Below are 16,003 nucleotides of genomic sequence, written 5' to 3'. Positions count from 1 at the left end.
TTTGGAGGAGGGAAAAAAATTGGGGGCGCGCTAGAAATCTAGGGGAGAAAAAAAAATTGGGGGGCTCACAAGAAATCTAGGAGAAAAAGGAAAAAAAAATTGGGGGGTGCTCTAAGCAAAAGGGGGGCGCAAGTAATGGAGTAGTATATGGGGGGGGGGGGGGGCGCGAGTAATGGATTGCCTAATTTGAGGCTTGGGCTGACCTTTGGTTGACTTTTGGTGTAGGAAGTAAATATGATGGGTGTAGGAAACAAGTTTATGCATGGTGCATAAGTTTGGGTTTATGCACCATAACCACACACAAACCTGTCGTGTTCTGGTGATTCAAAGTGCATAACTCAATTGTGAGAGTGTCTATAATATTTAGCATGTCAGAATCATATCCTTCAATTAAAATTAGCTCCGGTGAAAGAAAGTTATGAAGAAAAAAATATTGATTTTTTTTTTTTTTATAAACAAAAGTAATTCATTATTATGGCTTTGTAAAGAGTGGTTCAAATGATGCATTGTGCATAAGTCATGAATAATATTATTACGAATACGAATTTTACAAAATACATCTATGGATTGAAAATTTATATCATATTGATCATCCAGAATTTTTTTAAAGAAAATGAAGATCATTTGATATGTTATTGAAATCCATCAAAATTAACGTTTTATGAGTTTTTATTAAATACCGTTAATTTTACATATAACAACAACAACTAAAACGACGATATTAAAATCATTTTCTCGATTTATTAACCAAAATCATAAAACAATCAGTATTCTTTATTGAATCGAATATAAATCTATGTTCCTTCCGGTGTTTAACAAAATTATAAAATCATTGTGTTTTTTTTTTTTTTTGACAAATATAACATTCTGGTACAAACAACAAAGTTAACATTTTGGTACACATCTTATTTAGATTAGGGGTGATCGTATCCGAACCAATCCAAAAGTAAAATCGCAAATCGAACCAAACCAAACCGAAAACCGCAAAAACCGCATTTGGTTTGGATGTATTTGGATGGCTTTCTTACTGAACCGCAAACCGCAAAACCGCAAACCGCAAAAACCGCAAAAACCGCGGATAACCGCAAAAACCGCATTAAGTTACTATTATATATTTATATTCCAATATCGTAAAAGAAAATATATTTATATTCCAATATACATGCCCAATTACCAAGTCAGTCGACCAATTTAATCGAACTTCAAGTTGTTTTTATTTTTTGTACTGAAATTTTATTTTGGTGTTGTAATGTTATTTTAAATAAACAAATTTTATCGGTACCGTGATGTTATTTTGAAAATTCAATTTTTTTATATATTTAAAATTGTAAGTTACTATAATGTTATTTTGGATAAATAATTTTTGTTGGTACTACAATGTTATTTTGGAACTTCAATTTTTTATTTTTTTTTTATGCTTAAAATTGTTCGGTACAATCGTTATGTTTTAAACCGCACCAACCGAACCGATCCAAACCGCATTGGTTTGGTTTGATTTGGTTTGGATGACTTTTTAAAAATCAACCGAACCAAACCGAACCGCATGCATTTTTATCTCGCGGTTAGGATGACTTTTATGCTCAAAACCGAACCAAACCGCACCGCGATCACCCCTAATTTAGATATACATTGGTACATTGCTGAAGTGGATAATTTTGATAGATCCAAAATTTAATAAATACTAATTGTAAATCTATTAGACTTATCTACCTAAACGGTATATCAGTGCATATAAAAGAAGAAGAAGAAGAAGAAGAAGATGATTATAACATCGTTAACAACCAAGAGATATATAAATCTAAGCAGTTCAATTAAAATAATTCCAATTATATGTGTAAAACTCCACCCAATTAAACACTCTTATGCTCTCTAATTTCCAGTGTTTCACTAGTAGCAGAAGCATTTTGGGCCTATATATGTAGGAGTTTGGTACATAAAGTAATTTGATATAAATCTTAGTCATTACGAACAATTTTTTCTCATTTTCCTCGATCTTGTACATACATACATGTTCATCTTGCCCTTGATGTTCTTCTTCTTATTGTGAATCTTCATTAATCCTTAACCACTTGTAACATATTTACTTTGAGATTGACCATTGCGAATATTATGGTTGTTTTTATCTTCTACAATTATATCAACTGTGCCAAATTTATTAGAGCTTTGTGATGGCACTAATTGGTTTTTTTTCTTCATCTCTTCACTTTTACCCCACAAAACCACATACAACCCACATACAATCAACATTGCTCCAATAATGCTGAAATTATTAACAAAAAGAAAAAAAAATTATTTCAAGTTAGCATATAAATTAGTATATTTCACCCAAAAAATTAAAACACATTGAGAACAATTAAACTTAAGCAACATGGAATTATTACATAAAATATTATTAGAATGATTAATAAATTCAAAATAGGATAAGAAAACTTACGTTCCAAGGTATAGCTTCTCATTCAACATGGTACAACTAGCCAATGCCACAATAACAAGCATTAGAGGGTTAAAAATAGAGGCAAACAATGGACCTCTCATATGCACACACCATGAAGTTACAGCTATCATTACTCCTGAAACCACTATACCCTGTGCCACACAATTAACATGAAGTAACAATCAATAAAAGGTGTGAAAATTATAATAAGCTATTAAGCTTAGGGGGTATTAATTAATTAGTCATATCATATGCTTGTAAATAATAAGCTTACATACATTTGTTAGTTTCCCAATTTTGATCAAAATTAAATTTTAGTCCACTTATTTTTAAAATTGAGTTTTTGGTCGCATTTTTTAAAACATTTTGGTGGTTTTTTGTCTCTCATTTCTTAGAATGTGTCTTCATCATTAATAACGTTACAATTGAGTTAGACATAACTAAGTTCAATTATGTCACATAATTAATGATGACGACGAATGCATGGTAAAAAAAAAAGGAGACCAAAGAAACTCAAAGATCTAAATTTTTTTTTTTGGTTAGATAGCCTAGTGACTTGAAATTCCTTAATTCCACCTTTAATAATAGATAAGTGGAGTGTCCAGGATTCGAATCTCGACTGCTTCATATAAAATGTTGATGTCCCAACCAACTAAGATAAGCATAAAAAGTGATAGTTAAAATTGAAGCATGAGAAATGTATTACCGCATAAGCAACAGTTATTAGCCTAATATTCCAACCCAACTTCCATTCACTTAAATCCCTTTCAAAGCATAGAGCAAACACAATGGAAATTAGTGATGCCCAAAATGACATCAATGCTGTGCTTGAGTAATGAGTTGGGTACTTTTCACTAAATTTTGCCTGTTCACAAGTTTAATTAATTTAATTAACCACCCAAAAATTGTATAGTTGACAATTAAAATATTAATTGACAAAGTTAAAAACTTACATGAATAATAAGCCATAATGCATAAGAGATGGTACTGGCCAAGGCACATATAGAGCCCAAAATGGCATTACCAGTGGATATAGTAGCTTGTGTGTTCGATCCAACGACGCCGTTTTTGTGATGCAAAAGGTTTAAGTGAAATGAACCTATCTTGATTTCAATGCCTTTAACAAATGTCAATATCATTGCCCCACCAATTCCAGTCATTGTACCTATTATCTTTGCCTTCCCTGCTTTCGTTCTCAAATTTAATTTTTCCATACTGAAAATATATTTTTCATTTGGATTAGCCAAAATAATTTTTTCATTGGATTATCCAAAATGATTTATGTACTATAATTTGATATATATATATATATATATATATATATAATTTAGAAAAATGTTAAACAGTGTTCCGAAATAATGATTACAATAATAAAAATAATAATATAATCTTGAAAATAGTATATTCAATTTTAAAAATTAATAATACTTACCCAAAGGAAAGGGCCATGATAAAGGTTACAGCAGGTACAAGGTTAGCCATTGCGGATGTAAATGTTACCGAAGTTAAAGCCATGGCTTCTAAGTGGAAGTTTTGAGCTAATGCTCCTCTACATATATAAAAACCAAATTAAAGCCTTAGTCCATTTATAAATAAACTAAAAGTTTTCATTCGATGAGTTATAGTAAAAGAAACAGTTTTAGAGAGAATAATATAAATAGATGGCTGAAACGATAACAGTACGAACAATAGAAGAAGATAAGTAGTGAAGGATCCAAATCCTTCTAAAAACACCTCTACCATATCACATGATCATTTGTCTCCACTGTGGAAGTGCTTGAATATAACAACCCTATTATGAGTCACTTTCAAATTAAAGTATTATCATTTGTATGATAAGGATCTCAATTGACCAAACAAAGACAAATTAGTAATTAAATATATATTATTAATTAATTAAATTAGTAATCTAACCATTCTTATTACTTATCCTATCATTAAAATGTAACTAAAAACAACGCAAGTGTGTTGAAAAATGAGCTGAGATCACTTAATGTTAGAACTGACCATCATTCAGTGTATTAGATACTCGTGTGAAAAAAAATATAACCCATAAAAAATATAGACCATAAAAATAAAAATAAAATTATAATAAAAAGAAACACATGTGTCGTACGCTCGTACATTAATTTTAAATAGTTTCTCCTCTTAACTTTTTTAACCAAATAATTATTTATTTAAAATATCTTTCTTATATGTTTTCCCTCCTTTCCACTAAAATTTATCTCCCATCATTTCCTTTCAACTAAACGGACCCTTAAACAAATTCCGCATTTTAACCACTACTAAACACTTGTTCTGTTTCTCTTCAAAACAGAACCTAAAGAAAAGTTTCATTCAAACGAGAATTAAGGAGCAAACTAGCATATATATAAAATAAAATAATACATGTAATTACTACATACCCAAACAAACCGCAAAGAAAAGACTGAAACAGTATCGTCCAAGTCATCTTTGTCCTCTTCTTCCTGCACCCAACAAAAATCATTATTTTGTTCTGTTTTCAATTAGTGAGGTAATTAGCTTAATTTTACTAGCTTCTCCACTTTCCTAAACAAGCATGTATGAAAAGACATGCTCTCGAATCTTCAAAAGAACGTTCTCAAACTTTTTTAGCCAACAAAGTGCATATATTCTCTATTACTAGTTAACAATAATCTCTACCATCAATTATAATTAAAGAAGGAAGATAGATGAGTGTCAACCCACTAGGGTTGGTTTAGTAGTGTTGGCTTAGAACCTTGAGCGTGTTTATCTCAAAATCTCAAGTTCGATTCTCTTTGATGCCATTTTTGATGGGCTAGTCTATACAGAACAAATAATTCTCCGCAAGTGAGCGGTGAGATTGATTCCTAGGATTACTCGTCCTTAGACCGAATACCGAGTTTTTTAAATAAAAAAAAAAAGAGAGAGATAGATGAATTTAAGTGTGTGTGTGTGTGTGTATGAATGAATGAATATTAAAGATGAATTATTGACCTTTCAAGAAAGAAAGCAAGAGGAGCAATGAAAGCAGTTGCAAATATAAAACGGTAAGCAACAACAATCCTTAAGTTCATGCCATCATTAACAGCGAGCTTGTAAAGAAGATTAACACCAGCAAATGCTATTTGCACCATTATCATTAACAAAGTTGGCTTTAAACCTTGCATTACATTGCACAAATTCTCCATCATCATCATCATCACCACACCAAACTACTAGTATATATGTGTTGAAAATTTCACTTAAATAATTAGAGCAGTGTAAATTAGTAACATATATATATATGCTTAATGAAATGAAGGGAAGAGAAGAGGGGGTGTATTTATAAATGGTAGTGACTGGTGAGTGCATATCCCATCATTCCGATTACAAAGGTGGAAGGAATTGATTAATTAAAGCATCGTTGGTTTGCCACGTCATCATCTATACTCTAGAAAAAACTTACACGATTGTGCTTCTTATTTGACGTGTGAATTTGGTTTAGGGTCAACTTTCTCCCCAAATGTGTATATTTGTTAGTTAAATAATTAGTGTGATTGTCATATATATATATATATATATATATATATATATATATATATATATATACTCCCTCGGTTACAAAATATAAACAAAAATCAGTCAAAGAAACTTGATGTATTTGGTTCAAGATATGGACCAAATACATTCAATTTTGTTGATCAATTTTTCTTATATTTTGGGACAGATGGAGTATATATATATATATATATATATATATATATATATATATATATATATATATATATATATATATATATATTCTTTTTATAAGAAATTTTAACAAATTTTCAAATGTTTTCAATATTTAATTTCACTTATGTGCTTATTTTATTATGAGAGAGAATATTAAAAATAAGTAAGTTAGTTGAATTAAGAGTAATTAAATAAGAGTTTACATAGAATACACTTAAATATATAAGAGTATTAAATGAAAATAACTATTTACAATATACTTCCTTAGTCTGTGTAATTTTATCATAAAGTTCCTTATAAATTTTTATGTTACCCCGTCTTTTTGAGGTATATATTAATTTGTTTTAAGATGAAAAATTATTTTTTATCTAGAGCATATCCAATTAATAATTTTGTTGTCATCAATGTTACAGGTCTAATGGCATAAATATTTTTGGCACTTAAATACAAACGTATTTGTAGATTTAACGTGAATATTTTGAATTTGTTTATTAATTTACCTTTTTTATTTTTAGCAATTTTAACTTTGTGTTGCATCAATGTGCTTTATCGATTTTTAGCAATGTTATATAAAGCCAAACAAACAGTTTCAAGTTACAGTAGCAGTTTCAGAGTATGGTTGCATGGAATTATATGGTACTACTCCGTCCCAAAATATAAGCAAAAAGTGGTCAATCAAAGTGGATGTATTTGGACTAAATTTTTAACCAAATACATCCACTTTAGTTGACCACTTTTTGCTTATATTTTGTGACGAAGAGAGTACGTACGTGTAAGAAATTCTGCCATATGACTATGTTATTCATAATTTAGTAATATTTGTTGGAACTTGGAATCCAAACTGTTCTAGACTTCCGCGTTGAAGTCGGTCCACTTAGGCGTTCGAGTTTGCCCAATAGCGCACAAACACAAGGTCACACTCTTGTTCAACGATGATAAAAGTTGGCATTTCTGTAACAGCTGATATTGGAATGGTTGACATTTACTGTCAATCATATTTTTCAACTGTTATTTCTGACAATCATTGCTGTCATGGATGGACTATCTGTTCTTACATTAATAGTTTTGGCTTTGTGCTGGGGACTACATATACTTTTCTTATGCAGTAGAGTGAGGTAATATCGTTTCTTATTCTAAAACATTCACTTCACACAAATTCTAACTTAAACGTATGAGTATCTGCAAGTACAACCTCATTCTCTTCACAAACTCATTCCTAATTCCTAAATGACATAGATTGAATGAAGTCTTTCTCTTTATAGTTGTTTTACATGAACCCCCCAATAACCAAACCGACAATCCAACAAAATTGCATTCCTTTTTTCAGATAAATCACCATTTTAACCCTCGTAAGTGTAACTCGCTGAAATTGCAAATAAAATCGCAAATGTCTTTTTTTTATTAGTCATTTTGGTTCTCGAATTTATTTTAAGATAGTCAATTTGCTTTTCAAATGTATTTTTCGTTAGTCAATATAATCAATAAAATTACTAACAAATGAGACATTAGGAATGTATTTACAATTACGATACATTTAAAGACTATACAAGTTACACTTCCAAGGATCAAAATGTTGATTTTTGAAACATACCAAAATGATGATTTGCCAAAAAATAAATTATATCTCGGTGAATGTTTCAAATTAAGGTGATACCGTTATTTTGTCAAAGGCTACAATGATTTTGTCAAACTCACTTTAATATTAAACAAACACTTAATCTTCTTGTTCCTGTGGATAAAAGTGTAGGTGATTTGAAGTTCAGCGGAAGATACATAAGTCTAGTATAAGCTTGTTGCAAATTCAAATATGTAATTCAAATTTAGTTTCTCTCAGATATATATATTTATAATTTGATACTGACAATTTCCGGTCCAAGTAATTTGGAGTTCAACGAAAGATAACTGTGTTGATTGTGTGGTGATAAAGATTAATTTTCAATAAATTATTTTTTGTTATTCATTCTAAAGACAAAAGATTTTACTCAAGAATATCCAAAATATCTCTTAATTGTTAGAATTCATTCAAAAGTTTTTTTTTTTTTTTAAATATAAGACATACATTTGTTTTTCTAAGCAAAGATCATCTAGACATCAGGGGGACAAAATCAAGGTTGTCAAAATCTAGTTTTTACATCAACTTATTTTGTCCAATATCATTATGACACATGTTAAAATTTTCCAAGTCAGCAAATTTTTGGTCAAAATAGTCAAGAGGGACCAAGAAATGTAAAAGGGGGCAAACTTGGGGGACTAAAATTGCTCATTTGAAACTAAGGGGACCAAAATCACACAATTAAAAAACATGGAAGACTAAAACTGCAATTTAGCATACTATATAGTCAAAGTAGATTCCTTAACAACCATGAAATATACTTTCCTCCGTAACATTGCAAATTTCACTATATATTCCAAGTACATCTAACATAATCAAGTACATCTTAGAGACTCCACCCAATTAAACACTATATTCTGAGTTCTATTCCTTTTTTGGTTTACTAAGTTATATTCTTTGAACTTTGAAGTGTTGCTCTGGTGTCTTTCAAAGTTGGAGAAACAAAATAGTCCCCACTGGTAGCATTTTGGGCCGGTCTGGATGGATAACAAAATTTCATTTTTGGGCCCATGTGTTGGAGTTTGATACATAATAATTTGACATATCTTAGTCATGATGGCCAATTTCGTCTCCTTTTTGTTGATCTTGTACATGTTCATGATTTTGCTCTTCATGTTTATGTTCATGTTCATGTTCATGTACTTGTAAAGTATTATTACCTTGAGTTTCATCATTGCTATTATTATGGTTGCTTTTATCCTCTACTACATGCCTCACAACTATTTCAACTGTGTTAAATTCATTGGAGCTTTGTGATGGCACTAATTGATTATTTTTCTTCTTCTCTTTACTCTTACCCCATACAACCGTATACAAGCCACATACAATCAAAACTGCTCCAATAATGCTGAAATTATTAACAAAACAATAAATTTCAAGTTAGCCCAAAAAAATAGGGCCCAATTAAACTAGGTATCACATAAATATTATGATTCCTTCTTTTCGCGCCCCCTGAGTCTCACACACGTCCCTCGACCTTCCAATCATACCACCTCGCAACGTAGGTTGTGAGTGTGTAAATTGCAAAACTGGGGAAAACTCAGTTCGCATCCTAGGATGTGAACCTCATAAAATCTATTTTTTTTTCTCTCTCACTCTTCCTTCACCAGTTCACATTCTAGGATGCGAACTGTTTTTTTTCTAGATTTTGTACCCCCTAAGTTCGTTACTTAAATAGTAAGAGATGTATTTTTTAAATTTTAGGAGGCGGACATGGACTTCCAGGGTGCGAAAAGAATAACTCAAATATTATTATAATGATTAAAAAATATTCAAAATAGGAATAAAGAAAACTTACGTTCCAAGATATAGTTTCTCATTCAACATGGTACAACTAGCAAAGGCCACAATGACAAGCATTAGAGGGTTAAAAACAGAGGCAAATAATGGACCTCTCAGGTGTACAACCCATGAAGTTACAACTATCATTGCTCCTGAAACCACTATACCCTGCATCACTCAATTCACATGTAGTAATAATCAATAACATTATTTATACTACACCAGCTTTGGGTTAGAAAGACTATCAGCTAGAATTTCATTTTTTTAACGCAAATAAGTGGATGTACTAGAGTTCGAATCTAAGTCTCTACATATTACATGAAATATTTCTATCAATTGAGTTATGCTTACATGGATAATATAAGAGAAAATTTATTGTTTAAATACATTGAATAACTAACTTGATATATATTATAGGTCAGATACATTAATTACTTAATATATATAAAAAATAAATTATCTCTTATACTAAAGACCAGATGGAGTAATATTGAATAATCATAGTTAATAGTTGATGCAAGAGAAATGTATTACCGCATAAGCAACAGTTAGTAGCCTAATATTCCAACCTAACCTCCATGCACTAAAATCCCTTTCAAAGCATAGAGCAAACACAATGGAAATTAGTGATGACCAAAATGTCATCAATGCTGTGCTTGAGTAATGAGTTGGATACTTTTCACTCATCTTTGCCTGTTCACAAATTTAATTAATTAATTAATTAACCAAAATGTATAGTTGAAATTAAAATATTACTCATTAATTAATAAACTAATTAATTAAAACTTACATTAATAATAAGCCAGGATGAATAAGAGATGGAACTAGCCAAGGCACACAGAGAGCCCAAAAGTGTATTACCTTTGGATATAGTAGTAGCATGTGGGTGCAATCCGACACCGTTTTGGTGATGCAAAAGGTTTAAGTGAAATGAACCTATCTTGATTTCAATACCTTTAACAAATGTCAATACCATTGCCCCACAAATTCCACTCATTGTACCTATTATCTTTGCCTTCCCTGCTTTTGTTCTCAAATTTAATTTCTCCATCCTGAAAATTAAATTTTCATTGGATTAGCCAAAATATATACCATTGCCCCACTATAGTGATTCAAACTTTTGTTGAATTTAATTGTATTGTAAAAGATGTCTATAATTAAGAATTGGATCTATTGAGAAATTTTAGAAATGGATGTCCTTTTCTTAAAGTAGTTGATACTTGGATATGAATTATATGAGGTCAGAGGAGCATACAATTATGTAGTCAATAATTAGTGACCGTTTGATTGAGAAATGGATGGTCTAAATGTTAATCTCAAAATTTTATATTAAATAAATAAAAAAATTGCATAAAGATCTAAATCACGCAATCTAAATAGTTGGCTGCACACTGACCACACATATCTTTAGACAACTGGCACACACAATTGTGATATCCTGAATTTGAATCTCAACAATATCGACCTTGTCATTTAAATTAAATCTTAAACAACATGTATGATAGTATAACTTGTAATAAAAAATTTGACTTAATACTTACCTTAAGGAAACGGCCATGATAAAGGTTAATGCTGGTATAAGGTTGGCCATTGCGGTTGCAAATGTTGCTGAGGTTAAAGACAGGGCTTCTAAGTAGAAGTTTTGACATAATGATCCTCTGCATATATAAAAACCAAAGCCTTAGTCCCTTCGAATAAATTAACAATTTTATTAGCAAGAATATCTATCTTTCTTTTTATACTCTATATAGTAATATGCTTCTTGATGTAACTTTAGAAAAAAGCACGTAGATATAGCAACTATAAACACAATCCATGGTTGAGAAATAGTCACATACACTTTTTACGTGGACAGCACAATTAAGCATTTTCACCACTTACCACACGATTATTAAGGAGCAAAGCTAGCATATATAAATTAAAATAGAACAAAAAAAATGTAATAATTGTTACATACCCAAACAAACCACAGAGAAAAGACTGGAACATTACCATCCAAGTCATCTTTGTCCTCTTCTTCCTGCACCCAAATAATCATGAACAAACAAAAATCATTTTTCTGTTCTGTTTTCAAGTGGTTTTACTTTCATTAATTATTGACATATTAATTACTAGCTTCTCCACTTTCATAAACTATACTATTATGATGTCATGATTATGAACCACAGACACCACTAAGATATGTTTTGAGGTTGATGTTGAAACTGATACGACACCGATATATATAATTTTATTGATTTTTTTTTTTAACGGCAATCATATCCTTTTATATATTAAATTATTATCAGTAATGATTTGTAAGTGTCTCTATCATCCATCTTCATGTTTGTCTATCATAGCCGGATCGGTATGTATGAAAAGACATGCTCTCAAATCTTCAAAAGAAGATTTCAAAATATTTTTAGAAAATGCATATATTCACACAAATCAATTAACAATCATTGATCATAATTAAGTACTCTTAAACATCTTTATGTGTTCAAATTAAGAAGAAATTAAGATATGAATGAAATTAAGTATAGATAAAAACCTTTCAAGAAAGAAAGCAAGTGGAGCAATGAAAGCAGTTGCAAATATAAAACGGTAAGCAACAACAATCCTTAAATTCATGCCATCATTAACAGCAAGTTTGTAGAGAATATTAACACCAGCAAATGCTATTTGCACCATAACCATTAACAACGTTGGCTTCAAACCTTGTACTACATTGCATAAATTCTCCTTCATCATGACACAAAAGTGTGAATAATTAATTAATTATAAAGTTGAAACTACTAACTAGTATATTTGTGTAGATATTTTGATACTATATATTTCACTTAATTAATTAAGTGAACTATTATGCTTAAAAATGAAATGAAAGGAAGAAGGGTAAGGGTATTTATGGGGATGAATGAAGATACCATTTCCAATATTCCAAAGGTGGAATTTATTAAAGCGGCGATGTTTGTTTTTTTGGTTTACTACGTCATCAGTACTGCACAATAACTTGCACGATTTAGCTTCCAAATTGACACGTGCGAATTTGGTCTTCATGGTCTTAATAAAGTTTCAAAAGTCTTAGAATTGAGTCAAACTCAATTCTACAATATCGACTTGTAAGAGGGATTGATGCCATTGGGTTTGGGATGCACGTATAAATGGTGGATGGCTCGATCAGAAATCTGATAGCAATCGGCTCAGTTGATCATGGGAGAGACTCTGATATTATCTGTTGGAAAATGAACATAGTAGTGTTCATTTATGTGTGGAAGTTGATCCATTGTGATTGGAAATAAAATGGGATGAACACTTTGGTCTTGTAGGACTTGGAACTATGTAGTGTGAATTAAAAAAAATGGGAAAAAAATCTCACATTACTTAGAACACTCTCTTTAGTAGTGTGTATATATCCCAATGTGGCTAACATTTCTTATTCACAAAATTAACTAAATTTTTAGTTAATTAAGTTGGTCCAAGGAGCCACTTAGTGCTGACTCATATAGAAGGCAGCTTGATTTTGTTCCGTTTGAAAACGGATTCTTTCATTAGTGCATTGATCCACACATAATAGTGCACATTATAATGCATTAGTATTTGTCCCAACGTTACTATTTTTCCCTTCATTACCTGAAGCTTTCTTCGTACAGTATTTTAGAAAAGCAACACAACTTATATATATCATTCTTCTTGTTTCAAGTAGGATATACATAACAAGAATTCATAAAAAATCAAAACACCACTCTCTCTTGAAGCCTTGTTCTATATACAAAATTCTCTTCTAAATTATTATTTCTTTTGTGTTTCATTGGTTTTGTGAACTGGTAGTGTTGTACCAGCACTGATATTGTTGTATCAGTGAGATTGATATAGTTGTATCAATTTTCGAGTGGTTTTGTAGAACCATTCAAGAAGGTGTTCCTTCTCCGATCATTACAGTGCAGTACTTGATCGGTTCTGTGTTGAACAGGGCTGTTTTATCCTGGGGACGACGCGGTTGGATTGTCTGCTTTGCACAATTTAAGCAGTACCGCGAAACGTCTTAAAGAGAGCGACCTAGTACGCGACTCAGCCAATAAAATCTTCAGTTCTAAATTTTTAGAAAATTATTTTTTCAATATCAAAGAACAACATTATCTTAGAATTGAGTTTGGCTAATTCAATCCTACAAAATCGGCTTGTAAGGTGACAATTGTCTCTACTTTATAGGGCTTGGGATGTAGATATAAATAGTGGAACTGATCAAAAACCTGATATATAGCAGGCGGCTCAGCGAATCGTGGGGAAACTTTGATATCATCTTAAAATTGAATTGAACCTAATTCAACCCTACAAAATCGACTTATAAGGTGAAAATTATCTCTCCTTTATAAATACATATTCAAATTATCTAGCTACTACATATGGACTTCTTAATTAACAAAAAAAAAATTAACCAAAACTGCCTCTATAAATACATATTCAAATTGTCTAGCCAAAGCCCTTCTTAATTAACAAAAAGTTTTAACCAAATCTGCCTCTAGCTACTGCATGCTGCTATGCATGAAACTTAGTGATATCATATCAACTTAATTTGAATGGTCACCTCTTCAACCACTCTGCCAACTTTGAAGCTCTATGTGGAGTACTCTGTTCTCTATTTCGGATCAAGATTTGCTATAGTAATTTAGCACACGTGGTTTTCACACAGTTATTAATTTGAACCATTAATTATTGATCGGACGGTACACATTGATTCCGTGATAAATCTCTAAAATGGTCATGATCGTACGTTACAGATCGGACGGTTGTGATATATTACATTGTGAAAACTGTGTTAAAATACACCGCAGGAAATCTGTTTCCCTCTATTTCATACTCCATTCATACCAAAATATAATTATTTTGACTGTATTATATAAATTAATAAATGAAATTAGTATTGTATGGAAAAATAAATTATGAGTTAGTTTAGAAAATTGTTCTTTATTAATGATATAGGAAAGATAAGTTGAAGAATTAAAAAAAATTAATAATTCTTCAACTTATCATTCCTATATCATTAATAAAGAACAATTTTCTAAACTAACTCATAATTTATTTTTCCATACAATAGAAGATAAACAACAAAAAAACGCTCTCTGAATAGAAGATAAACTTTTTCCTCTCGAACCTACAGTGGCACGTTATGTTTAAACACACATGGCGCGAAGGAAATAGATGTGCGGATTGGCTAGCTAGTTTTAGTCTCAACCAGAGTTCATATGACGTGAGAATTTTGGAGGATCCTCCTAGGGAACTCCAACAAATCCTCTTTGATGATGTATCCGGGGCTTGCATGCCTAGGAGTGTTAGAGTAGTTATGTAGTTGTTCTTTCTTTTCGGGCTTTGCCCTCTTTACTCACCAAAAAAAAAAAAAAAAAAAAAAAAAAAAATTAATAAATAATTAAGGGTGTAATTAGAAAAATAGCACTAAAAATTTCATTTGTATTATAAACCAACTTATAATTTAGTACAATATTTTCTCAAAGTAACTTATATTTTGATATGGAAGGAATGTCGATCTAGCAATACCGCCTTCTTTTTCTTTTTGACAATAATCAAGCAATACTGCCTAGTGCCTTCAACATTGTTCATAAAATAAATAGCAATTTTTTTTATAAAAAAAAAAAAAGGCCTATAGTAATTGTATTTGTAAGAGATGTATTGGGGGTTTACCCTTGAGCCTATAGTAAAAAAAATCAGGTTAGGTTGTATGGTCCAGTCTCAAAATGGTCCAATTGACTTTATAGCCATTGATTTAATGTTTTTTTAACGGTTAATGTTTGGTGGCGGTATGTCCTTTTGACTAAATCATTAATTGCTATGGTGGATAAATAATAGGAGAATGTTAACTTGTGCCCTTAAGGGCACATGTTAAGAAGATAAATGTGGAAAAAATTTAATGAACTTGTAGTGTATTCAATTCTCTAAACATTAAATGTTTTCTATCATTAAATGATCTATTTCTATTTTTAGGTAGCTTAACATGTGCCCTTAGGGCACAAGTTAACATAACCCTAAATAATATAGTGCCACTTAATATATAGTTTGTGAAAATTAAAATTATTTCACATCTGTATTTGTGCGACAACAACTACAATAACTATAAATATAATTGCAACGATCACAACTGTATCTATGACCTTAACCGCAATATTGAGCATGGATTAATTGATGATGAGAAAAATTAAAAGAAAAGAAAAACAGCCACTAAGCAAGACAAAATAAAACGACGGGAAGGCACAACAATTGCCATGAATACGAAAATCATAACAAAAGTAGGAGAAAAAATAAAAGACTAGGAGAAAAAGCAGACATATTAAAGATGGAAAAAAAATTAGGAATTAAAGATGGAAAACTAATGACCTATCAAATGATCTGAGATTATTGTGGAATTCAGAAAAGTGCAAAGAGTAACAAAAGATATTCTATCCAAAAAAACTTAAAACACTAAGTATATGAGTCATTTCAATATA

The 16,003-nt window shown here is 30.8% G+C and overlaps 2 protein-coding genes across 2 annotated transcripts; both read right to left on the bottom strand.

Moving 5' to 3' along the window:
* Window positions 1–1,766: 1,766 nt before the first annotated feature.
* LOC123911258 (WAT1-related protein At1g68170-like) lies at window positions 1,767–5,778 on the bottom strand. The gene is made up of 7 exons (XM_045962637.1): window positions 5,414–5,778; window positions 4,840–4,902; window positions 3,867–3,983; window positions 3,388–3,649; window positions 3,141–3,299; window positions 2,435–2,586; window positions 1,767–2,260 (listed from the first exon to the last, which is right to left on the bottom strand). Exons 1-7 carry the CDS (start codon window positions 5,617–5,619, stop codon window positions 2,062–2,064), a joined length of 1,158 nt encoding a protein of 385 aa, XP_045818593.1. The 5' UTR covers window positions 5,620–5,778; the 3' UTR covers window positions 1,767–2,061.
* Window positions 5,779–8,480: 2,702 nt separating this feature from the next.
* Window positions 8,481–12,374, bottom strand: LOC123908797 (WAT1-related protein At1g25270-like). Its single transcript, XM_045959525.1, has 7 exons — window positions 12,058–12,374; window positions 11,485–11,547; window positions 11,069–11,185; window positions 10,318–10,579; window positions 10,062–10,220; window positions 9,544–9,695; window positions 8,481–9,093 (listed from the first exon to the last, which is right to left on the bottom strand). Exons 1-7 carry the CDS (start codon window positions 12,255–12,257, stop codon window positions 8,793–8,795), a joined length of 1,254 nt encoding a protein of 417 aa, XP_045815481.1. The 5' UTR covers window positions 12,258–12,374; the 3' UTR covers window positions 8,481–8,792.
* Window positions 12,375–16,003: the final 3,629 nt, after the last annotated feature.

Source organism: Trifolium pratense, linkage group LG2 (assembly GCF_020283565.1).
Source record: "Trifolium pratense cultivar HEN17-A07 linkage group LG2, ARS_RC_1.1, whole genome shotgun sequence".
NCBI lineage: Eukaryota > Viridiplantae > Streptophyta > Magnoliopsida > Fabales > Fabaceae > Trifolium > Trifolium pratense.
Note: the sequence above shows the minus strand (reverse complement) of the source record. Positions and strands in the feature narration are given on the sequence as shown.

What these genes read in the sequence shown, in the direction of transcription:
- LOC123908797 (XM_045959525.1), bottom strand. Translation starts at nt 12,257, where the DNA reads ATGATGAAGGAGAATTTATGCAATGTAGTACAAGGTTTGAAGCCAACG. An exon ending in CATCCTGGCTTATTATTAAT is followed by an intron (nt 10,221 to 10,317) that starts GTAAGTTTTAAT and finishes ATTTGTGAACAG; the next exon opens with GCAAAGATGAGTGAAAAGTA. An exon ending in TACTAACTGTTGCTTATGCG is followed by an intron (nt 9,696 to 10,061) that starts GTAATACATTTC and finishes TGAGTGATGCAG; the next exon opens with GGTATAGTGGTTTCAGGAGC.
- LOC123911258 (XM_045962637.1), bottom strand. Translation starts at nt 5,619, where the DNA reads ATGATGATGATGATGGAGAATTTGTGCAATGTAATGCAAGGTTTAAAG. An exon ending in TTTCTTTGCGGTTTGTTTGG is followed by an intron (nt 3,984 to 4,839) that starts GTATGTAGTAAT and finishes TTATATATGTAG; the next exon opens with AGGAGCATTAGCTCAAAACT. An exon ending in CATTATGGCTTATTATTCAT is followed by an intron (nt 3,300 to 3,387) that starts GTAAGTTTTTAA and finishes ACTTGTGAACAG; the next exon opens with GCAAAATTTAGTGAAAAGTA.